Raw genomic sequence first — 24,442 nt, forward strand, 5'->3', positions numbered from 1 at the left:
GATACATCTGTTTGGTGCTTCACATGTGCAGCTTCACTTTCATCTCTGACATCTAAACCTATTGTTTCCTATATTTTTAGTGCCAGTGTGGAAAGAAGCCATACTTGGATTGGGCTTGCCTTTGGACTGGCAGCAGATTGGCATTGGGCATTACTGTCAGGACTTTGGCATGTCATTTAGTAGAAAGTCTTGGCTAATGAATGCCATCCACACCTAGCAGATGTGCCACTAAGTATTATGCCAGATCTTTTACATAGTACAGCACTGCTGGACACAATACTGCTTGGGAAAACCATGGCATCATTGTATTGCCTTTGGTATAAAATTACATCTAGCTCACATTTCTGCAGGAGGGATGAAATTGTGCAGTGGAGGGTAATAAAGTGGTGGTTTCCCCTTCCCAAGCCCATATATCAGATCTGTGACTAAATCATTTTGGTGTCGATTTCTCTCCTATGCCAAAGGAGAAGTCTTTTTTTCTTTTAACCTCCAGTACTAACTCCAGCTGGTTCTTCAGATGCCTTAGCACTACACTACAACTGGCTCTACTTAATTTATAGGTTCCCACTTTAATCAGGTAGGTCTCAGCTTTCGGTCTAAACAAAAGAACATTAGCAAAATCATTGAGTGTGGAACTATAAAAGAAATTTCCAAAATACACTGGAAGCCAAGTGAGCTGCTATGCATAAATCATCCCCCCTTGGCAGCCTTTTCTGTTTGGTCTTTCCTCTTCTGCCCTCCATCGGAAATAGGGAACATTTATGCTGCAGAGGCTAAAGGAGAGGAAAGTTGCATTGCACCGAAGAGTCCAGTTGTGCTCCCAGACGCTTTGACTGTTGTGGACAGTGTGTTACGGTTGGGGGGAGGAGGGCGAGAGATCGATGTAGGAATAACAGGGGCAGACAAGAGGCAACTGAAAAGCGACAACGTCCAACTTTTTGTGCCTCTCCGTTTCCCTCCGCACAGGGAGGCTGGGCTCGCTCTGCTTTGCTTTGCTCCTGCTCTTCGAGGGGGAGAAAACTGGCCCCACGCCGGGCAGTTGTTTCAGGCGGAGGCTTGCCCCTCCAGCTCCCCGTGGCCAGCAGGGCTGGCCCGGTTCCCCGCTCGCCATCCGCTCCCTGAGCTCGCCCAGCTCGCGCCGTGGAGGGGACCTGGGCGCGTCTCCCCACCACCCCCCACCCAAGCCCCGGCTCCTTGTCCAGTCTCGCCCCGGCTTCCCTCCGGCTCCTGCCCATCCCGTCCTTCCCTGCGGACTAGGCGGCTCCGGATGGCGGCTCCACCCGCAGCCCCGGCCCCCGAGCGCCCTGCCCGGCTGCGGGGGCAGGAGCCGGGTCCCCGCCCCGGGAGCGGGCGGCGGCGCGCGAGGTAAGCGGGGACATCTGCCGGGGAGGGCGGTGGTGGCGGCAGGGCTCGCGGCGCTGCGGGCTGACGCCTCTGCCCGCTCCAGGGATGGGCAGATAGCGGGGGGATCCGCTTCCCTCCTCCCTTCAGAGCGTCCCGAGAGAGGCTGGGGTCCCTGGCTCCCCGGCTCCCCCCTGCAGCACCAGGGCGGCTCTCCTCCTTCTCCACTCCCTCCTTCCCTTTCTTTCTTTCTTTCTTTCTTTCTTTCTTTCTTTCTTTCTCCTGCACACACACACACACCCCCTTCTCTCTTTCATTATATTCCTCCAGCTTTCTTTAGACATTATCGAGGAGACAACACTCCTGCCTTGGCAAGGGGGGGACCAGATGACCTAATAGGAGGAGCATCTCCCCCTCCTTCCCCCGGTCCCTTCTCTCCCCTCCGAACGGGGAGGGACTTGGGCTTCCAGCCACAATGGGGCTGCGAATGAAGACACGTGTGCCATGCACACCGCTCTCCTTTGCGATTGGGCTCAGTCCGTGCCATCCGGACCTCAGTGCGGACGAGAGACCGGTACTGAGAACCAGAGGAGAAGAGGTTACATACAGGGGATTTTTCTAGTAGGCCTGCCGTAGGTTTGCGGTTGTTCTTGCTTTGGGTGTGGAGCTCAATTCCAAAAGGCAGTGGAGATCCTCTGCTGAAAATAGTCTTGCTAGCCCCTGGGCGGAAACGCTGGGGGAAAGATACGTGGGCATGAAGGGTTTGTTACTGAGGGCAATCTGAGATGGCGACAAGACACACACACATGCACAAAGCAGCACTCCCAGAGAAGTTGTCTCCCCGTGTGTCTCTCCTATTTCAAGTGAACGTTTCCCCCTTTCATTCTCCATCCCAGTGTTTGAATGCAACTTTTGGAAAGTCCCACGTTAATTAAGAAGGAAAGCACCGCAGATCAGACCAGCGAGAGTATTCTTTCTCCTATCAGTCCCTGGATTCCCACTCCACTTACTGTGCTGCCCTAACAGGGCTCAGCTAAAAATAAATAAAACTTTCCTTGCACTGCTTTCACCCAAGTGCCAGGGCCAGTTCAGTAAGTATTCGCCCCCAAATCCTCCAGTAAACATTAATCAAAATGGATAGTGAATACAAAATATGTCCCCTTGCCATATCTGCCTCTTAATCCCGAGAGTAATTCTGAAAAGCAGCATTATACAATGCCTCTATTAATCCCTTACACGGACAAATGCCATTTCTGACCTACTACATTTGATGTGACTGGGGTCTTTTCAGTCTGATTTTAGCCTGGTTAGAGAAATGCTCAGCTGCAAACACGGGGGGAGCGCGGTGAGAGACCATTAACGTAATATGCTGTGTATTTCAACCAAACACAGTTCTGTTATGGAATCAAATAACACAATCATTAATCCTGTAATTACCTGGGAGTGGTGGATGTGTGCTGGGGAGGGGTCGCTCCTGACTAAACATGGTGCCGCTGGCACGACTTGTTTTCATTTAGCTGATCATTTTCCAAAGCCTTCTGAGTGAAGTGACCTAATTCGGCGCTTGACACGGTGTTTGGCTGAATGGTTGCACGGGCGATTCTGGGTTGCCCAGTAGGTGAAACAAACTGGCCCGTGTAATCCCAACGAGTTGGGATTTGCCCAACGAAGGGCTGGTTAGCGCACTGCTTGAGATTTCTCCATCGTGTCGTTAAATGAATCTCTTCCCCCCCCCCACCCCGCCCTCCCAGCAGACACACACACACACTTCTACGGCTTTATTCAAACCCGTCTTCTATTCTCTCATAATCGTAATATGCACCATTGCCTTTGATTTTTATTAATTAGGGTACCAACGAAGATAATGGAGGGTCGAAATAACAGATGACTCGATGGAACGAACTAGCGTCCAGAATTCCGCAAGAAGCTGGGGAGTCTCATGTACTTGCTTGCTACGAAGGGCAGAAATGGGTTAAACAACATTGTCACCGTTAATTGTTGGCATCAGATTAATACTGTGCCGGGGTCGCATTATTAAACCAACCAGGGTGAGTGTGTATCTCAGGGAACTGCACATTGTTCCTCTCTCCTTTTTGACAATGGCCACTAGATCGCTGTAACGCAGTGTGTATTTCTCGAGGCAAAATACGGGGAGCCACTTTCAGCAATTCTCTGGACCCTGATTAAACTTCCTTTAAAAAAAAATAAACACAATCTTCATTGTAAATCAGCTGGTGATCAAGTTGAAAGCGGTTTTTCTGCTGGAGTTTGGTTATTTTGGGCAATCAAGGAGGAAAGGCGTTCTCAATCAGGCAGGGCCGCTTTGGGGGGCGTGGAGGGGGGGACCCGTTAAAATTATTTGGCCACATTAAATCGTTCACTTATACAGAAGACGAATGCAGGACATTTCGCCACTCTTCACAGGTTCCCCTCACCCTCTGTATGTTTCAATTGAAAACCAATTAAAGGTTTCTATAAATCTGTTAGCACCCCTTTTGTGTGGGGCCCTCTGATGCATGCTATATTGCCCTTTAGATGCCTCTTCCTTTTTTTGTTTTACAATTGTTGTATCAATATAATGCTTCCTTTCTTTCTCTGTCTCTATAGATACAGATACACAAGGCAAACTAAAGGTTTCAACTGCTATTCAGCGCCTCCTCATTTGTCCCGGAGCCCTAACAGTGGTGCCTTTTCTTTCCTGGCTGCTTTTCCCTGCTTCTGGAGCAGCAGTTATGGTAGAAGCAGATGGCTACTGATTGGGTGAGCTTTGTGGCTTTAATACTGAATACTTTATGGAAAAGGACTTTATCATGCTTGGTTGGTCAGAGGCACAACGGGATGAGATTTATGACTAGAGAAAATAAATCTCTTTACGTTTCAGGCTCCTTCACACCCTGTGTCAACTTGCTCTAGCAAAGCCAGGGCTGGAAAACCCCGCATCTTTCCCCTCCCCCCGTCTTTTCTCCCAAAGTTGAGCAAACGCCTGAAAACTTCAGGAATTCTCACTCATTGAAGCAGCTGCATCAGCTGCATCAGCTCTTAAGGCTGTGGTGGGAGGGAAAGTTAATTGCTAGCTAACAGGCTGCGGTGTCATAATGGTGGATCAAAATATGTTCAGAATTCAGGCTGATCCCCTAGGTGGGCTGGGATGCGGACCTGAAGATTACACGGTTATAAATCCACGCTGGGAGATTCTGATGGTGGCATCCTAATAAGCCACGCAATGTAGGGTGGCCACCAGGCTTTGCTCAAGGAGACTTTTGGGTCAGGCTGCTGGTGGCCTCCCCTCCCTGGCTGTAGAACACACCTACACTATGGGCGAGATTTTCAAAAGAACACAGCGTTGGCCTCATTCTGCTCCCGCTGGAGTCAATGGGAGTTTTACTGTCATCTTCAATGGGACCAAATTTAGACCAAAGCCCAGTGCTTCTGACCGACACAGCTCTGTCAGTGTTCTGACTACACACAGCTAGATACTTACATCCTTAAAGCATGACTCAATTTCTTTTATCTACCTATCTACCTACCTATCTATCTCCATATACCCCCTCTATCTATCTAATCTATCTATCTATCTATCTATGGTTTTACTGTTTCTACATGCTCATCACTTGTATCTAAGCACTGAAGACATTACCTGTGTCCCCAAATTGCACAAAAGACAGTGAAGGAACATGGTCCTTGGTCATGGTAAAGGTCCCATCTATATTACATGCTTTTAACAATGATTGGCGATAATGTAACCAGGGCCCTTGAGGTCATTGCGTTTCTAGGGCAGATGGACCTTTAGACACAGCAGGATTTAGCATAGACTCTGGCCTTAGAGGCACTTCCCCTTCAATTCCTCCCACACTCATTACCTCACATACTACTCCATTGTGGAGGCATTCCCCATATCAAAATATAAATTCTTGTTTAGCATTTTTAAAGCAGTTAACAAGCCAGGGATTTTTTTTTTCACATTTCTCAAACTGTCCTTAGCATTTCTACTGGGTAAACATCGTAGGAACAGATTTTCAAAAGAAAACTAGTGATTTTGGATTCCTTAAATTTTGGTAGTCATTTTTGACACACGTTAAAGGTACTTGATTTTCAGAAGATGTTTAGCATTTGCTGAAAATTCAAACTGTTGGACACCCAGAATAATAAATCACTTCTGAAAATCTCAGTCTGACATTTTCCCCCTATCGTTTTAAGATCATAATTAATAAACGTTTGGTAAACGCATTTTCCAGTCATGTCTCAATTATTTATTGAATGCTTTGGTGAATATACATTTTTGTAGATCTAAACAGTTCCTGAGCACTTGCTAAGCTCTTCTCAAGTCTGAAGCATGCTGGAAGCGTTTCATCGGAAGTTCAAGTGCAGTTGGGGGCTGGAGAAAGAGCAGAGAGGAAAGGAGAAGGTGCCTATGGTTTGGATCTTTCTCTGTAGTTTTCTGTACATTGGAGTAGAGAGGGCTTTAATAAACCTGTATGAGGTATCTAAGGTGCCTTAGGTTTTTGTTGTTGGGACAGAGATTGTTTTATCTTTGTGGGAGTGAGTTATAGCAAAAGTCTGAGTCTTTGGAGAGTAAACTTTAGAGTCATGGTTTTTCAAATGAAAATTTGGGAAATCTTTCCAAATATCATTGACATATATGGCAGAATGGTGGCTAAAGCGGGGAAGGGAAATATAAAAGGAATGGAAATGTGGGACTTGTCTTGGAGCTGAGTTGAGAAAAGGGCGAGGAGACTATGTAGTGGGACTAGTCCTTCAGCAAGGCATCAAATTCAAGAAAAGCATTGGAGGTACTACTTAAAACATTTCCATAACTGTGTGTGGAACTGGTCAGTAAGTGTTTGTTCATTGAAATAATTCCTCTACACACATGTTGGTGAAGTGCTTATCAATATACTGGGGGATATTTAAATGGCCACTTGCTTACTGGTAATGTTTCCCTAAGGCCCAGGTGATGCATGGCTATAAGTACTTAACAGATACATGGAGGAATGTGTGGTATTTTGTCTCAAGTCACTTTCTTCCAAGATGTACCCATCCATTTTATGGGCTCATCTACCCTGTACTCTGTCCCTGAGATACTTACCTCAACTTTATGCATTCCCCCAAGTGATGACCATGCCTTTGTGAAAGACTATTCCCCCCACTGTGAGACACCAATCTAAACAAGAGATCTCTTCCTTTGATAAGACATCTGGGATACCATGTCAATGCCTTAGCCATCATCCAAACCACCCCCATTAAAGCAGCCATCAAGGACACCTACATCTCTCAGACATGCTTCCCACTCCCATGAAACAGAGAAGTGTATACGAGACTGCTGTCAGACAGACTGAAAGGGTTTGGCTACGGTGTTATGAGGATTTTGATGAACTGCTCTCTCCATCTCATTTTTATAAGAGCTGGACAGTGGAGCATGTTTGCTTACCCAGTGCTTAACTAAGACAGGGATTTAGATGAGACTGAGATGCCTGAGGCAAAACTCAAAACAAGATGGATGTGATGCCAATCGGGTGAGGGGAAACATCCAGAAGAAGTGGAACATGTAAGGTCTGTTTCCTCTATTATAGGGGTTGGTGATTCTAAACTCTGCGAGTCCTTTTGAACTTCTGGTTGCTCCTGAGTTTCTCAGGTAGCACCAAAAGCCTGAAGAGTCGTTTCCCACTGTATCCAAGAGGATGTGACCAAATAAAGTTATCCATATCTATTGTACCTCCAAATTAGATGCTGCTGCAATTTCTTCTCCATGGAGATTCCCTCAAGGAGCATTCAGAAACTTCAGCTGCAGCAGAATGAAACAGTCCATTTACTTAGCGGGGTGTGACGTGTGGATCACATCACACCTGTGTTCCATAGACTGCTCTGGCAACCAATGTGTTTCTGGATTCACTTCACTTGATTTTACTTGATAAAGCCTTATATTGTTTGTGTCCTGGTTATTTTAGATACCGCCTATTTCCTTAACCCCCCACCCCCCGCAGTATTTGAGATCAGCTGAGCTACCCTACCTAAAAGTCCCCAGATTTGAATGATAGCAGATGAAGGCAGGACATAACCAAGTGGCAGGGCCTTGATCTAGAGCTTCCTTCCTATGTACTTCCAACAAACCCTGAAAAGCTTATATGTTCCCCCAGGCCTAGCATAAGTAAAAGGTATGGTTGAGGTGAGTTTCTTCTCTGGGTTTAGACTTTTCCCAGTGGTTATTTTTATTTAATTAGTGTAGTTCATTATCAAAATGCATAGACATGATTGATGGGTGTATATTTTGTAAAAGGAATAGATACTTCCTCAGGCCTCCATTATTCTCACCCCACTGAAAAGAGAAGCAGCAAGATTTGAGGCAGCGTTTACCATTTGGAAGTGGGGAATCAAAAGCATCTTTTTCCCCTTCTTCCTGAAATATAGGTGGAGCAGGGAAGGCCTTTCAGGACCGGGTCTGAAAGATATGCCCTATCTCAACTGGGAATGCAGGAATAAATGGGTGAAATTCTATAGCCTATGTTACACAGGAGATCAGAATAGGTGATCATAATGGTCCCTTCTGACTTTAAAATCTATTAATCTATGAAGAAAGATCTTTTTACTACAAGTTTGTATGCAGTAAATTGATCTGATTCTAACGAATCTGGGGGTGGGGGGGAGCATTATTTGACGTGGCCAGGGATGGATTACCTGCCTATCTATCAAGCTTGCCTTTCATACTCATCCCCATGGTAACTTTACATTGAAGAAAAATCTTTAATTGAATGTGACTTTTTTAAAGGATAAGTAATTTTTAGGTGGGCAAACTACATTAGAGAAAATAATCCATTTCACTTTACACAGACTTATTTTTCTGCTCTGCCTCTAATATGGCAGAGCAAAATCTTAGGGAAGCTCCTGATAATTCCTCTTTTACCTATTTCAACTACTTTTTCCTTCCTATGAGTAAGAACACACCCTATTATTATGATTTCATTTTCTATTAATTACTGTATATATATATATATGAATGTATGTTTGTGTATTGATGTGGATGTGTGTATTTACTCCCTATACACACATATTGTCCATTTCCCATACCAGTGCCTGATATGATATTAAATAAAGTTTAATGCATATGACAATTAGTCAATAATAATAATGTGCTCATTTCAGCAATCCAGTGCCCTGTCGCTGTTCTTTTGCTCCCAGCTATATTATTTAGCAAATCAGTCCAGTTTAGTTCCACTTTATTGCCCAGTTGTCGTTTGAATTTATTATTAAATATCCTACCCAGTGTCCCCACGATTTAGGAATACCCTCCCCCTCCCCCGAAGATTTAACGTTAATTATGAGTCAAACAAGCAGGATCAAAAGCTTCACTGGGTTATCTGAATACCATCCTTCACTTGTTCGAATCTTTGACGGGAGTTTCTCGCTGTAAATGTGCCAGATAGAACTTCCCAAATCTTGAAAACCCGGGATAGAGTTTCCATTCGGATTTAGCTTTGCATTCAGGCTGTCACTGAGATGCCAGGGGTAGGGAATCGCACATATAGGGAACAACACGTGATCTGACAAAAGGAAGGAGATAGCTTGCCCAGCAAAGGAGCCGAGAAGTGGCTTGTGTGATCATTACAGTAACAACTGAGACAATATGTAGCGTGGGACTTTTTCCTGCTTCCTTAAAAGCTGGGGGTCTATCGATTAGTGCTTTATAGGGACAAAGGGCAATAAGTCAGCCGGAGTGGGAACTAAAACACTCATGCCAACTAGCTGATTAGGAACTGAGATTCCCAAAATCCCATCAAAACCTAAATTTCAGCCAATCAGAATAGGGGGCTGGCTATTTGACATTGGCTACTGTAAAAAAAACAAATCCTCTTTCTTGTGAATGGCACATTTTTCATGTGGTGTGAAAAATAGTCACATGTCTGATTCCCTAGCTGAAGAAGGCAATCGTGAATGCAAGCTTGAGGCTTCCAATAATAGCAACAGAACGCTGATTTCTCCCTAACTGTAGCTAAGAATACGATGGGGTGAAGGATGCTCTTCTCGCTGGGTTTGACTTGCAAATCTCTGCAGATAGTGGGGCTCTCACCTTCGTCGCCTCACACACAAACTGTGACGCCTGAATCTCAGTGAGGTAGTGGTTGAATTCTCCCTTGGAGGCGCGAGTGCAAATGTCTCGCTGGTTCTGTACATCCCCCAATTTGTGGCGAGAGAGGGAGACAGTGAAAGAAGAGCAGTAGACCTGTTCCAGCACTCTGTTCTCACTGCTACTTCTCAGCTCATTCCGCTGACCGCCCGTTCTTTTACCTACCTTCAGACTAAAATAACAAGAGCCTGAAATCAATCCGAGGGGGAGCGTTTATATAGACACCCCCCCATTTCTTTCAATATTAAGTAATGTATATTCCACATCTTGATTCTTCCCACGTGTGGACAAATCTGAATAATACACATACTCTGTGTGTGTGTGTGTGCGCGCGCATCTTTATAGCACTCAGATATTTTGGAAGGTGGGTGAGCACCAAGGTAAAACAATACTGGCCTCACACCGCAGGAGGACAGATTCTAATGGAGACGGGTCTCTTTGACTAGGGTCGGTCCATGAAACTGACCACAGTGGTGTACTTTTTAGCTATCAAATCAGCACGGCCCCTTCACGGACTCATCATGACTGAGAAGTTTGTTAGTTAATTCGAGTTAATTAGCACTCAATTAATTCGAGTATAAACAGGCCCACAAATTAGTCTAGACAAACCCAAAAGGACTACCACGCCAGTACCCCCACCTGACCATTCCCCATCCCCGAAACATACCTGGGGACTATAGTTTCTGTGCAGTACAAGCTAATTTATTAGAATTTAGACTCTGCCAATGTGGAGTTTCTTGACTCTTTCTAAAACATCAGGGGTCAAATGAACCTCTCTGTCTCCTCTCAGCTTTAGCAAAGATTGTGTTATTTGTGGGGGTGGTTTTCAGATCTTCTTCATTTTTGACGAATCTTGTCAACGTGTTTTTAACTGATTCCAGGTCATCTGTGCAAATCTTACCCTTATCACTGCCTGGACTTAGAAGAGCACTTCCAAGAACCCAAAGTCATCTTTACAATTAACCAAAATCAATTTCCACTGCAAACGCACACAAGGTGTTTTTTACAGCTAGACCCCAACATCCCCTTTTACTTCATTCCTCAGATCCCTTGGTGAGCATAGAAAAAACACCGTGGAAGGGAAAACTTTTCTGAGCAGTGTGGTTTGGTGGTTAATGCAGGGGACTGGGAGTCAATAGACTTGCGTTGTTTTTCTGCTCTGCCACGGCTATTGCCTTGCTGAGTGAGCTTGTTCAAGTCACATGATGTCTCTCCGTGACTCAGTTTCCCCCTTTGTAAAATGGCGACAATGCTACCTACCTACCTTTCTAAGGCCCCGAAACAAGATTATGCGATGAAATGTGCTATAGATACTACTCTTTACTAGTGGGACTTTTATCTGCGTAGGGACTGCAGGATCAGCCCCAGGTAAATATTTATGAATGATTGTTGTTGCGCCAGTCCACTACAAAAAGCCACTGATTCCCAATCATGTAACCTAAACCATCAGTTTAAGTAGCCCGTGCTTCTATAGTTTACATCTTAATATGCTGAGTATAAAAAGCTTGGCATACTGTTCATTTAAAAGGATACTACCGTTTTCTTATTCAAACATTTCATCCTCCTTTAGTGCTTCTCCTTACCCTCCTCAATATCTACCCCTCGCAGCGGGCCATTTTACAGTGAGGAATTTGGGAAGGGCTTGGTTTGAATCATAGAAGACTCGGGTTGGAAGAGACCTCAGGAGGTCATCTAGTCCAACCCCCTGCTCAAAGCAGGACCAACCCCAACTAAATCATCCCAGCCAGGGCTTTGTCAAGCCTGACCTTAAAAACACCAGTAAGCCTTACTCACAGGAGCCCCGACAATTTCTAGCAGGAGTGATGCTTACTCACCATTCGTTGTGATGGGGTTGCTTTTCAGTGTTCTGAACTGATGATCTTCCCCTGATCATTTTCTCATGACCGCCTAACTGCGGAAACAGGGATAATCAACTCTTGGTGTAGAGTACAGCAGGATAAACTGGACGCTTCAGAGTGTTTCCTTGAAAGCTGTTAGTGAAATGCACCAAATTACCGGAATATAAATAGTCACTCTGACCCAGACATGCACACACAGATTTAGGTATGTCCTCTGCACACACACATGCGTACAGTATAAGCTGCATGCATTTGAAGCCATGAGTACAGATTTACAACTAAACTACACTAAAACTACTTTTGATTTGACCTATTCTGGCTGTCCCGGTTTTACTATAGGGCCTTATGGAGCGTCCCACTCCCTAACAGGCTCCGTAAAAGCTCTTCTTCTTCTGTGGCAATAGATTAAAACACAGGCTATTGAATGTAGCCTTTTCAGTGTCAGAGTCGTACGTAGACTCAGCGATGATCACCTACTCAACACACAGCCAGACTAGAGCTGGGTTGCCTTGAATGCTGCTAAAATGAGAACATTTGAAGACAATTCACAGCAAAGAATTTGTACTGTGAAAATCTAAACGCTGATTTTTGCATATACACGGTGGGATTCTTAACCTACCTTTTTAAAAATGGAGCTGATCCCCCTGCATTGTCAATACAGTTCATTGTCAATACAAGTTGTAATTGCTCTCACCTGAGTCGCAGCATAATACTTACAATACTGTTTTGAGAATCTTCTTCTTATTTCACTAATGTCTATTTAACATAAGGCCAAATTCGGCTACCTTCATTCTCAGGGATTACTCGACTGAGTAAAGTGAATAAAATTTGTCCTTGCAGGGACAATCTATGTCGTTCATTTTTACTCCACCCCTTTAAAAGAAGCTTTCAGGGTAGCGTCATCTTAGATCTCTTCTCTAAGAAAACCAAGTTGCTTCTGTAGACTAAAAATCATGTCTGCTTTTATGCAACTCGTATGTTTTGCCATACATACTAGCCTGGTGCTAATTACAAAGTTTGAAATAAACTGAGCTTGGTGACTAAGGTGAGCTCGACTAAAAAGTGTTTCTGTAAATGAGGTATTTCCATATTTTTGCTTGTGTGCTGTTTCATTTGAGATACTGGATTCAAACTTTCTTTTAAAAGAGATCTTTCTAGCATGAGAGGCCCTGGTTCATTTTATATGTTGATGATTCTTCACAGTGGGTGTCTGCAATTTCTCCGCCCAATTTTTGCAGGCCATATTTAGACTTTATGAGAAATTTGCTGCAGTAAACAATACAGGATCTCTCCCACCGTTTGTATGACTGACTAGGACTGAAAATTCACCTGCTGAGCTTCATAGTAACACTTAAGTTATGCCCTATGGCAGGATGTGCGAAGGGAATTTAACCTCTCATATGATTTTGCTTGGATCAAATTTCTCCCACTTATGCAATTGGGCCCGATCCTGCTTCCATTGAAGTCATTAGGAGTTTTGCTACGAAACATAGGCGCGCTCCCCCACCTCAGTAATCTTGAAGCTTCTTTCCATCTAGTTTAGAAAAATAGCCATCTCTTAAATAAAAAAAAAATCAAAATCTTAATTTTGGCTTTTTTCTGGACTAATGTACCAAATAATGTACAAAACTAAAGGCACAGTGTTTTTTGGGGCGGGGGTGGGGGGGGGGGGGAAGAGGTTAGGGAAAGGGGACTGGCTTTGTTTTTAATGTTTTAATGGAAAACACAAACTTCAAAAGGGACCGGTTATGGGTATACAACTATTTTTCTGTGAGGCTTAGATGAAGCTGTGGACGGGGCTTCACTTTTACAATCGCATTCGAAGCTGGATAAATGCACACAGATCTCTTACCAACCCCTTTTAGTGTCAGGGAATTTCATACTGTCGAAGCAATTTCAAACTAGTTTATGCACCGTGAGGTCCCTTAAAATTCTCGCAAATAAAAACATGTACATTTTCTCTTTCCCCTCTTAATGACGGTCATTTGGACAATTTAGATCACAAAGCAAGAACAGCATCATTTAAAACACAGGACAAAAATCTTAGAGGCAGGAATTAATGCCTAAATTGGGTTTACTCCCATAATTTTAATGTTATGTCAATCTCTGGTCCAGGAGAGGAAGGGTTTTGTGGAATTAATAAGATAAATGTTGAAAGCATGTTATATGCAGCCTTTAATCCTAATGTCAGAAAAATCGTAATTGTGGGGAGGATAAGTGAATTTGAAACCATTATCCAACCATTATCCAACTCCCTGATTGCAAACTCTTTCTATTCACCCCTGTGAAACGCTCTGTGTCTTTCTCTCTTTCTTTTCATCTAAGCTGTGTTGGGAAGGAGGGAGATCGGTGAGGAACTGGTAAACAGCCCGGTTTTGTTCTGAAGATGCCACCTGTATAGTGGCCACGCAGAAGGACTTTTTCTTTACACGTGAAAATGCAAAACTTATTGGGAACTTTTCCCAAAGCTTTGACAAAGGCAACGGGTTAAGGGTTTGTACCCGCTTCTGAAAGGAGAGCAATAATGTGACTCCAAAGAGTGGTTAGGCAGGGAAAGGGCGGGCTGCTTCACCGGACGGCTCAGCCTCCACAACCGCTGGCTAAGGTACGAGCCTCGCCTTTAGACGTCAATATGGGTCGGTGGCGTTTGAAAGCAGCCCCTGGTGCCTTTTCTATGGACTGCGGTTCCCTGCGGAATCCGTTCCTCGCCTCCAGGCGCTCACACCTAGGGCCATTCCTCTCGCTGCTGCGGCCACCCCGCCTCAAGCACCCTCCCTTCCCCGTCTCACCCTAGCGCAGGGAACAGGGGCTTGCGGTTGCCCTTCAAGTTTGCTTTGGTTCTGCCTGGTCCTTTTTGTGTGGATTTTCCCCTTCTCATTTTAAAGTGGCTTATTGGATGGGGCTTTATGAGGCTTTACGGGTCCCCCTTCTCTAGGGCTCTTTTGTATTAGGGGGGTGGGAAATAACCCAAGACAGGAGAGTTAGGTGTCACTAGCCAGAGGAGGGGCCGCTAAACACAACCAGAACCTAGTGGATGTAGCGTGTCTGGACGAGAATCCCTCAGGGAGTCTATTCCAGGCGAGACACATTATCACCAAAGGTAATGGTCTAAAGGGGGCCTGAAGGGAGCTGGGGTTTAAGACGTTGCCTTCAGGAAGCCAGAGGCAGCAGAGAGAAGGGGGGAGGGAAAAGCAGTCCATGTTAAGCAGTCTAATCTCATTCTCTCTCTCTCTCTAACTTCCCCCAGGGGCTTTCACCTATGGCTGCGTTGTACCAAGCGGATCTGGGTTGGCTTCCCGACGGGACAAAGCCTTGTGAGAGAGAGCTCCGGGAGTCTCCTCGCCCCAGTGCTGAGAGGTCAGTGACAAAGCAGGGCGCTGTCCCATCAGAACCATCCTGCTCTCCCTGCGCTGCTGCGAGGGATGCAGGGAGGCGCAGGTCAGTGGGTGAGGAGTTGTCCTGGTCCCTTCTTTTTCTGCGTTCTCGGCCACACTGCGAGCCCCAAGCGGGGCAGAACCCCTTCCTGAGGTGACCCAAGGAGACCCTGAGGCGTCAACTTCCGACACTGCTATAAAGCCAGAAGAGGAACACCCCCCCCCCCATTGCTATCACTACGCTCTCCTCATAACTTTTCAGACCCCCTCCGGATGTGCAGAGCCTGGTCTAACACCGCCCCCCCTTGCTATTCCTTACTGCTAAAGTGTGTTTATTCAGAGGAAAGCCACTTGTTTATTCCAGGGCTAAAGAAGAAAGGTTCCAAGCAGCGAGGAAGCATCCAAATATCCCAGACGAAACGGGGGAAAATTTATTATATTTCATTTTAGAAAAACATTACATATAGCTTTCATGGTCTCTTTGCATCAGAAGAGAGAGTCTCCCAGGGGAAGGACCCTGAGTAAATTCACGCTGGAGGAAACTGAATGCCAAGCCCATCTTACTGTGGGCAAGAGGTCCTTTTGGTTTCTAAAATTAAAGAAAAAACAACAGCAATAGACAACAGAATTGCCTATCACCTGGAAAGACACTTGCAAGCCAAGTCAGCGCCAAGGCTCTTCCTTGCATTGTAAGACCAAACCCCGTTGGCTGAAAAGTAACATTTCCGAAAGTCAGAGTCCTGTCTCGCTCGTTTTAGATCCCAAAGTTTAATAGTTGGTGGAATTCCACACAGGGCTTTAACGATCCAGAGGATAACTCCCCAGAAAGGGACCTTTGCTGAATAAACAAGAGGAGAAAAAATTCTGCAAGCGCACCCGGGGCCCAAAGCCAGGGAGTGGATTGTAAATGCAGCGAGATACTTGCAAACAGGTGAAGACTATCTTCAGAGCAAATGGATTGTGTGCATCTAGACGGGTGGTCTTGGGCCAGGATCATGTCTTATACGCTGGGTGGTTTAGCAATGAAATAAGAATGGCTACAGTAACACCCTCACCCAACCCAACCTGCTGTTAAACTTCGTCCTAGCCTAGTTAACAGCTGCAGAGTGATACCTGCTGACCGAGGAAGGGGGTTAAATTCTTCCCCTTAATCAAAGCAAGTATGGAGGCGTTTGCCCCCGCCAGGATCAGCATCTGTAAGGGGAGCGCAGTCTCACGGTGAAAGCCTCGACGAGGAGACTTACACTGGGAATGGGCCTCCTTCCTCTGAGATCCAGGCTGCCGTTTGGCTAGAAATTCGTGTTGCCCACACATACAGAAGTCACCATAACATTTAAAAAAAGCCTGATGCAGGGGTTTCCATGCCACCCCTTTAAAATAAAAGGTTCCCCTTTTATCCGTAGGCCGCAAAAAGCGCGTTAGGAGGATGCTCTCAAAGCATCGGGCTCTGGGATCCCAAGGAAAAGGTGGGGGGGGGGGGGGAGGCAGCACCTGCAGGTAGCGAGCAGGAAGGGGAGAGGAAGGGGAGACAGGCAGGGAGAGCGCCGAGCCCACGAAAGAGTTAAAGGGAGGGGACGTGGGCTGTCACGCGTCATTGGGCAGATTCTGTGCAGCAAACAAAAAGTGCGCGTCTGTCTGCCAGTCAGTCACTGCATCGGGTCCATCTGTACAACTCTCTCTCTCTCTGTCTCTCTCTCTCTGTCTCTCTCCTTCCACCTCTTTGCCCAGAGCACCCAGGACAGCAGCCCGACCCTCTCCCACTGCCATGGAAATACACTGATACCACAGACCCTGGGGGGAACACGGAGCGCAGCTCAGCCTTCGCCACTTTCTGCTTTCCTGGCGTTTGGGATTATATTCTGACCTGATTCCTGGTAAGTAAATATGCATGCGGGGGGGTTGGGTGGGGGGAGAGCTCGGGGTTGGTTTCTTTTCTTCTCCCCCGGCTTATTTTCTAGCAGCAAAAAAGACGGGGGGAGATACACCGCCAGCCAGATCGCTACAAAGAAAAGGAGTTTTGAGCAGAAATAGATGGGGGTTGAACAGTGAGCTCCGCTCGGTGCAGGGAGACAATGACTCGGAGGTGGCTTTGCTTTTGGCGAGTGCGCCTGGCTCTGGAGAAGGGGATCGAGGGAGAAAGAGAGGACCACGGGGTTGGTTTTTGTTAAGCGGTGGGGGCGACAGGGGGGAAGCGAGGCAGAGAGCTCTGTGGTCCCCGTGGGGGTGGGGGGCGGTTATTCTTGGTGTTAGACCCCGGGTCCCGAGGAGCGTTTGCCAGTATTGTTACACAGAATTGCGTTTAAATGACTGCGTTCCAACTGGAGCCCAACTGGAGCTGCGACCTCCACTACCATGAAAAGCTTGTGGGAAAGGGACTTGACATTAAATAAATAAACCAACAAGAGAGGGAGCTCGGGGGGAGGGAGAGGCTATAACACTGAACTGCAGGGGAATGAGAGGAGACGAGAAAACAGGCACGTTTAAAAAAAATCCTAGAAGCGGTGGGTTATTTGATGCTCTTTTAAAACCGCTCTGAAACGGGTAAGGGGGTGGGGGTGTCTTTCGCCACAGTAGAATAATCGATGAAGTTGCACGTTTGAGGGTTTAATTTCGCTCTGTGTGAGAGACAAATGTGACACGGATTAGGGCAAATGGTTGGGAAATGCCAGTTTCAGAGGCATGGTCTGGCTGTTGTTGGTTTTTTTTTTTTAAATCAGTTTTAGAATTGAAGCGCTTAATTGGATGATAAATCACAGGAGGCTAAATAAGCGACAGTAACAGTATTATTCTATAATCACCCGTTTTCAATAAATAATTAGGATCCGCTATTTCCTGGCCCTTCCATCGCTGGCTTCTAAAGAAATAAGTTACTCGATGGCACAGTTATCTATTAAAATATGGGGGGAAAGCCATTTAAAAGGGGTTTGTACAATCTGCCGGTAGAATTTTTTTTTAAAAAAGAGAAACAAATAATATCGATCGATGCCCCTTAAAAAGCAGCTATTTGTAAATGGAGGCAGAATTCTCAACCAGTTAAAAGCTATTCATCTCTCTCTCTCTCTCGGCTTTGTAAACCGGCGTGGAGAGGATCGGTACTTTTTGGGAAAAGCCAACCCGAGGACGATTTAAAACTGGACGCCCCACCGTTAGAGACTTCCCCCTGGAACAGTCGCGTTTTAGGGAAGGAATGTCAGAGATGGGAAAGCCAGAATTCACAACTCGTTACACAAATTGTATTCACAGCCAGAGACTGGGATGCTCGTACATAGTACCTGTACACTTCACAAGTCACATTTGACTGAATCTCTCCCCTTGTAGAACAAGGTAACTGGGATTCACCCTCATCCATAAATAAGCGTGTCGAGGTAAAAATAATTACCTCTGCTTGCTGCTTTTAATTAAAGTCTCGGAGGGAAAGTGGTGGATTATGATAATGAGCAGACATACGTTCCCTCTTGTAGACTAGAGCTAAAGGTTAGCCGACATGAAATCAGTGACATTGACAGTCCACTTGAAATCCATTCGCTATGCTCTTCTGTCACACCATGCAACAGAGCACTGGCCCTCTCTTTAGAAGAAGAAAAAACCCAGCACATCAGCTCTACAGAATCCTGCTGGGCTGGAAGCTCCTGAGCTGCGTTTCTTTTTGTGCAACTCCTCCAAGTTGCTTTAGCTTTAGAGGATCAATATGCCGATTCCCCCCTCCCCCCGCCCCCTCCGCGTGTATGGCTAATGCACAGAGCTACCTCTTCTGTGTTCCGGTGATTAGGGTCTCCTCGTAAATAAATCATCGCGACAGCTTCCGCGAACCCCTCCTTTCATTAATTTAAATACACCTTTACTTTGTAAATATTGCACAGATGCGAGCGGCTTGCCGGTGCTTTCACATTATTAATTAGGAGTCGCGATTAAGTAGAACGTTTGTCATCCTTATTTTCCCCTAAAATCAATAACACTCCTACTTTGTATTAAAAAAAACACCCCCATGCCTCCAGTAGAAGTTATGTAACGCGTCTCCTTCCCCTGTTCTCTCCGCCTGTAGTGATGGAGGACGCCGGCGTTCAAAAGGGTATATGGGACGGAGACGCCAAGGCAGTCCAGCAATGTTTGACGGATATTTTCACCAGCGTTTACACCACCTGCGATATCCCGGAAAATGCTATCTTCGGCCCTTGCGTACTCAGCCACACTTCTTTGTATGACAGCATCGCTTTCATAGCGCTTAAATCCACTGACAAGAGAACCGTCCCTTACATATTCCGGGTAAGGATGGTTTGGTTCCAAGATATAAACGCACTACATTCTCTCCCCGCGTCCTTTGCTTTTGCAAACGAGCAGCGGTGACACAAGGATGCACTTTTGGAGGGTGGGGACTGAATTCACTAACGTTTTCCACTTCAGGAAAGGTTTTCCAATTGCCTTTTTAATCGCTGGGTTGTGCCGATTGATTAATACCAATTCTGCTCGCCTTCCCCACACCAGTAACCCCGCTGACTTCAGAGGGACTACTCCTGTGATGAAAGCCAGCAGGACTGAACCGTCATCAGCTGTCATTTACATATGCACCAAAACCTTTGAAAAAATCAGTTGATCGTGGTTGTAGATGCCTTTCCAGAGCTGCTGCGTATGGTTGCATTTAAGACACACCGAACAGATGTTTCAATTTTTAAAACATTTTAATGGATTTATCAAACCTCCCTCTTTTAGCAAATCTTGCTGCTCTCTCTGTACATCTTTTCCCCACCCACAAAAGAGCAGAGAGCCGTAATCATTTGGAATCCTGGAAGATTTCTTTACATTATTGACTTCACATAAACCTTGTGCAGATGTGGCCCTGTAATTGTGCCTTTATAAAGTTTGGGGGAGCGGGGGGAGGGGGGAGAACAGGCCGCATTCACATTGCCCTTAGCTAGCACAAATCCATTACAATGTTTAAAGAGTAGCTGGCAGGATTCCGTGGCCCAGAAAAGCCACGTGTATTTTTCAAGACTTGCACACTTCCGACAAGCGCTAGTGCGTGTCCTTTCCGGAGCCTGGTGAAACGTCTGTGGGGGGTGAGGAGTGTGGGAATACTTGCTCTCCTCTGATTTCTTGCATTCCCTTCCTCACCTAGGTGGACACTTCAGCAGCAAATGGCTCCTCCGAAGGTCTAATGTGGCTCCGTCTGGTCCAGTCAGCCAGAGATAAAGAAGAACAGAACCTAGAAGCTTACATCAAAAATGGACAATTGTTTTATCGGTCCCTTCGCAGGATTGCCAAAGACGAGGAGTTACTAGTTTGGTACGGGAAAGAACTGACGGAATTACTGTTGCTCAACACCGCCAGATCCCACAGCAAGATGAACGGTAAGTGCTGCGTCCAGGCCAGGGTTCTGCATCTCCCAGACACAGCCGGGTAGGGTTTGGTTGGTTTTTTTTTTTTGGTTGGTTTTCAAGAAGCTGTTTGATGCCTGTGATGAAGATCCAGGTGAGGAAGATGCAGCCAACAAAGTTAGAGAGAGGCGAGGTGGGGGAACTGAGCTGAGCAAATTAGCTTGACTAAACCGATGTTAATTAGGTAGTCCAGAGCATCACTTATAAACATATTGGAAATGCAAGAGGCGATTAGGGGCTATAATCTGTTCGCTTCTACTCCACGGGCCCAAAAGCAAAAAGTGACCCGGATAAAGGGTCATTAATTAGGATAGGACTATTTTCCTGGAGCCTAGAGGCCCTAATGATGGCTCGGGACTCCCAGGCCCTGTCCACACACAGAGCAGAAGCCGGTCCCTGCCCCAGAGAAGGGAAGGGACTCCAGTCTCCATTCTCGGCCAGTCCCCCAAAGATGCGGCCCGGAGCGGCGACTAACCGGTGGTTGTTGTGTGTTGTGTGTGTGTTTGCCCGGTGCAGGGTCGCCCCCGTACTCCTGCCTGGAGTGCAGCCAGCGTTTCCAGTTCGAGTTCCCCTACGCGGCCCACCTGCGGTTCCGCTGCCCCAAGCGACTGCCCAGCTCGGAGCCCGAGGAGCCGCGCGGCAAGGACAGCGGCAAGGAGCCGGCGGCCAGCCTGGGGCCCGGGGCCACCAAATACTGCAAGCCCGGCGGGCCGCTCCACCCGAACTACCCCAGCCCCCAGGACAGGGACAGCAACAGCAACGCCAAGCCCTCCACGGACTTCCACAACCTGGCCCGCGAGCTGGAGAACTCCCGGGGCGGCGGCGGCAGCTCCCCGCGCCGCAGCCCGCCCGCGCCGCCGCCGCCGCCGCCCCCCCAGGCCGGCGCGGGCAGCAAAGCCAAGCGGAAATACCCGGAGGAGCCGGGCGAGGAGCGGGGCCAGGGGGCCGGCCGGGGCCGCTTGCCCTCCTCCCCCAAGGAGGACCTGGTGTGCACCCCGCAGCAGCAGTACCGGCCGGCGGGCAGCTACTTCGGCCTGGAGGAGAGCGGCCGCCTCTTCGGGCCGCCCAGCCCGGAGACGGGCGAGGCCAAGCGCAGCGCCTTCGTGGAGGTGAAGAAAGCCTCGCGCGGGCTGGAGGCCGAGGGCGGCGAGGAGGCGGCGGCGGCGGAGCAGCAGCAGCCGCAGCCGCAGCGCGCCTCGCCCGCGGGCGCCGGGGACCCGCTGCTGGGCGCCCGGCCGGGCGGGCCGCTCTCCGGGGGCAGCCCGGCGCGGGGCAGCGCCTTCACCACGGTGCCGCAGCTGGGCAAGGCGGAGGAGCGGAAAAGCGCCTTCTCCCAGCCGGCCCGCTCCGCCTTCCCCCACGTGGCGCCGCTCGGGCTGGCCCAGAAGCTGGGCGAGCCCTGCCCGGAGGCCGCCGCCCGCCTCTACCCGGCCGACCCGCTGGCCGCCGAGCTGCCCGGCGCCGGCGGGGCGCCCAAGCAGAGCCCCTTCCTCTACGCCACCGCCTTCTGGCCCAAGAGCTCGGCGGCGGCCGGGCCGCTCCAGCTGCAGCTGCCCTCGGCCCTGACCCTGCTGCCGCCCTCCTTCACCTCGCTGTGCCTGCCGGCCCAGAACTGGTGCGCCAAGTGCAACGCCTCCTTCCGCATGACCTCCGACCTGGTCTACCACATGCGCTCCCACCACAAGCGGGAGTACGCCCTGGAGCCGCTGGTCAAGCGCCGCCGCGAGGAGAAGCTCAAGTGCCCCATCTGCAACGAGTCCTTCCGCGAGCGCCACCACCTCTCCCGGCACATGACCTCCCACAACTGAATGCCCCCCCCCGCCCCCCCGGTGTATAGTGACACACACACACACACACACACACACCCAGTGCAACCCTCCCGGGAGCCCAACGCACCGTGGCCCTCCTCAGCCCATCGCTGGGCAGGCACTGCGGGGGGTGGGGGGGGTCTGGATCCCAGTGGGCCTTCGTTTTCCAAGCTGATTTGGGGTGTTTCAGAGATGGGACCCGCTGCTGCTGGTGAGAGAGACAAGCTTGCCCGCTTACCTAGGGTGGCCAGATAGAAAGTGTGAAAAATGGAGACGGGTGGGGGGGAAATAGGCTCCTATACAAGAAGAAACCCCGATTATTGGGACTGGCCCTAAAAAAATGGGGACATCTGGTCACCCTAAGCTTACCCAGAGCTCTTCTTCAGGTTTTTTTTTTTTGGGGGGGGGGGGTTGGTTTTTTTTAGCAACCCACCTGAGATGCCAAGGTCAGCTCCCCACTTGCCAAAATTGGTCAACCTTCATTGTCCTGGATGGAGCTATGATAATTTACATCAGTGGAGGATCTATCTGGCCCTTGATTTTCAGAAGGCAGGTGCCTACTACTTTCTGAAAGTCAGGCCTCTTGAAGGTGTTTCTGTTTGAACAAACACCCCAAATCCTTAGTCGCTTTTGAAAGTGTGGGCCTTTACCTTGCAACATACCAGACCAACCGGGGGAAGGGTTGGATTTTTTCTTTCTTTCTTTCTTCTGTTCGAATGCACGCATTTTCACTTTCCCAAAAAAATAAATAAAAATAAAAAAACTTTAAAACTAATAAAGTACATTTTTTAAAATGTCATATATTGCAACATATTGATGCATTTGTCATACCTTTCTACTTAAATTATTAAGCACTTATGGTTTAGATGTAATAATTATATGTAAGGGTAAATTTTTATTTTAGATATAAAGTAAAAAAAGGAAGGAGGATGCAATGCTTTCTGCATTTGATGACAGTTTGTGTTCTTTAAAAAAAAAATAATCAAAGGACTTGACTCTATTTAAGTTTCCAAGGGGGAAGTGCATGTATCATGAAATGATTATGGACTTCAGTGCAGAATATCCTCAATTCTGTAAATATGTATTTCCTTTTAATACAAAGTGTAATTTTGTGCCAGTGAAATTAAGTCTGCATAGTTATGTGTTTCTTTTTTTTCCCTTAAAAAGATTTTATTCAACTTTATAGTTTATCTGGGTATGTTGGATGCTTTGACAATAAATGACTTTATTTTCTTCAAAGCACTTGGATGTTGATAAGTACTTATTTAGAAAGAGTGACCTATCTATGTACAGGGTTAAAACGCTAATATTATTTACTGTAAAGGAGAAAGGCATTTATGATCCGTTAGAAATAGTGGGCAAGAAAAATAATCCAGGGTATATTAAACTTTCTAGTATAGCCCCCTTGTTTCTGAGCACAGTGTAATTAACAGGGGTTAGATACAGCAGTGTTGCACCATTGTGTGGGGAAATATACAGCTCCAGAAAGCAACATCTGATTATCATTTGGAAACATTGTGCTGATGTGTTGGGTTTCATGTTCAAAGGACAAACCGTGTAGACAAGCACGCCTGCCGTTTAGCTGACCCTTCCGTGTCAGCTTTCTTTTCGGCAGCGGTGTAATTAGCATCTTCACAAATGGCTGGCGACAGATAATTTATATAACTAGATCTATAAGGAGGGTTTAAATGTTGCTGTACAGGCTGTGGGCCTGTGCTAGAACGACTGCAACATGCATGGCCATTAGGAGGCCAGTTGGAAATCCGTCTTTTAAACGGCACCAAATTCACATGCGTTTTAGGCTTGCCTTTGCCTGGGATCTCTGTGCACGATACCTTATTTTGAAAAAAGCCACTGATGCTGAGGCACTATAGGAAATACAGCCCAGGCACCGCGCTGTTATGTCCTATAAGAGAGTACTTTTAATACTTCCTGAAAAGAAGGAATATTAAGTCTCCATAAATGTACTGTACTGACAGCATTCCGATACGAGCTAAAATGAACTAGACTAACCACCCATGTCTTTAAAACCTTGTTAGCACAATATCAATTCTTTACAACTAAAACAAAAACAAATGTATAGAAAAACCCCAGGTAGGAAGACGAGGCTCATTCAGCAAATGGGTTAATGGGAATACTGAAATCACTGTTCTTCTGGGAATATATAAATATACACGGCCAATTGCCACTCCTAGTCACTGTCATCATCCAGTTACATCCCGCTGCCTGTGATGTCATGGTGGACTTCTTGCGGTTCGGAAGAGACCCCGGAAAAGTGGCAGAGATGGAATACAATTGGGAGGTTATGGTTTTCAGGGCGAGCCCCCCCTCCGTGGAATTATATCCCTGGCAGCCTTGATGAAGTACCCGCTCTTCGAACCGGCGGCAGCTCACACAGACCCTGTATCCCTGATGTAGCCGTGAAGGGCGAACTACACCCGTTTCCCCCGGTTATGGAAGGTCTCAAACCTTCAGTGGAATTTCCACATCTTTTCTAATCAGTGAAAATAAACAGACACGTCTAGCCATCATCATTACAGAGTTGATTGAGACACGAGTATTGACTAGA

General features: G+C 47.2%; 1 protein-coding gene across 3 annotated transcripts; it reads left to right on the plus strand.

The window, feature by feature from the left end:
* The first annotated feature begins 762 nt into the window (after positions 1-762).
* Positions 763-23,105, plus strand: PRDM8 (PR/SET domain 8). Of its 3 annotated transcripts, XM_037896747.2 has the most exons (9): positions 770-1,365; positions 3,190-3,389; positions 3,949-4,101; positions 14,567-15,624; positions 16,422-16,567; positions 17,937-18,017; positions 18,736-18,956; positions 19,807-20,038; positions 20,582-23,105. In XM_037896747.2, the coding sequence occupies exons 7-9, from the start codon at positions 18,738-18,740 to the stop codon at positions 21,871-21,873; spliced, it is 1,743 nt and encodes a 580-aa protein (XP_037752675.1). In that variant the 5' UTR covers positions 770-1,365; positions 3,190-3,389; positions 3,949-4,101; positions 14,567-15,624; positions 16,422-16,567; positions 17,937-18,017; positions 18,736-18,737; the 3' UTR covers positions 21,874-23,105. The 3 variants fall into 3 exon arrangements, with proteins under 3 accessions (XP_043401599.1, XP_037752675.1, XP_027688276.2); XM_027832475.3 differs by lacking the exon at positions 17,937-18,017 and having other exon boundaries at positions 772-1,365; XM_043545664.1 differs by lacking the exons at positions 17,937-18,017; positions 18,736-18,956 and having other exon boundaries at positions 763-1,365.
* The last annotated feature ends 1,337 nt before the right edge of the window (positions 23,106-24,442 follow it).

Source organism: Chelonia mydas, chromosome 4 (genome assembly GCF_015237465.2).
Source record: "Chelonia mydas isolate rCheMyd1 chromosome 4, rCheMyd1.pri.v2, whole genome shotgun sequence".
NCBI classification, from domain to species: domain Eukaryota; kingdom Metazoa; phylum Chordata; order Testudines; family Cheloniidae; genus Chelonia; species Chelonia mydas.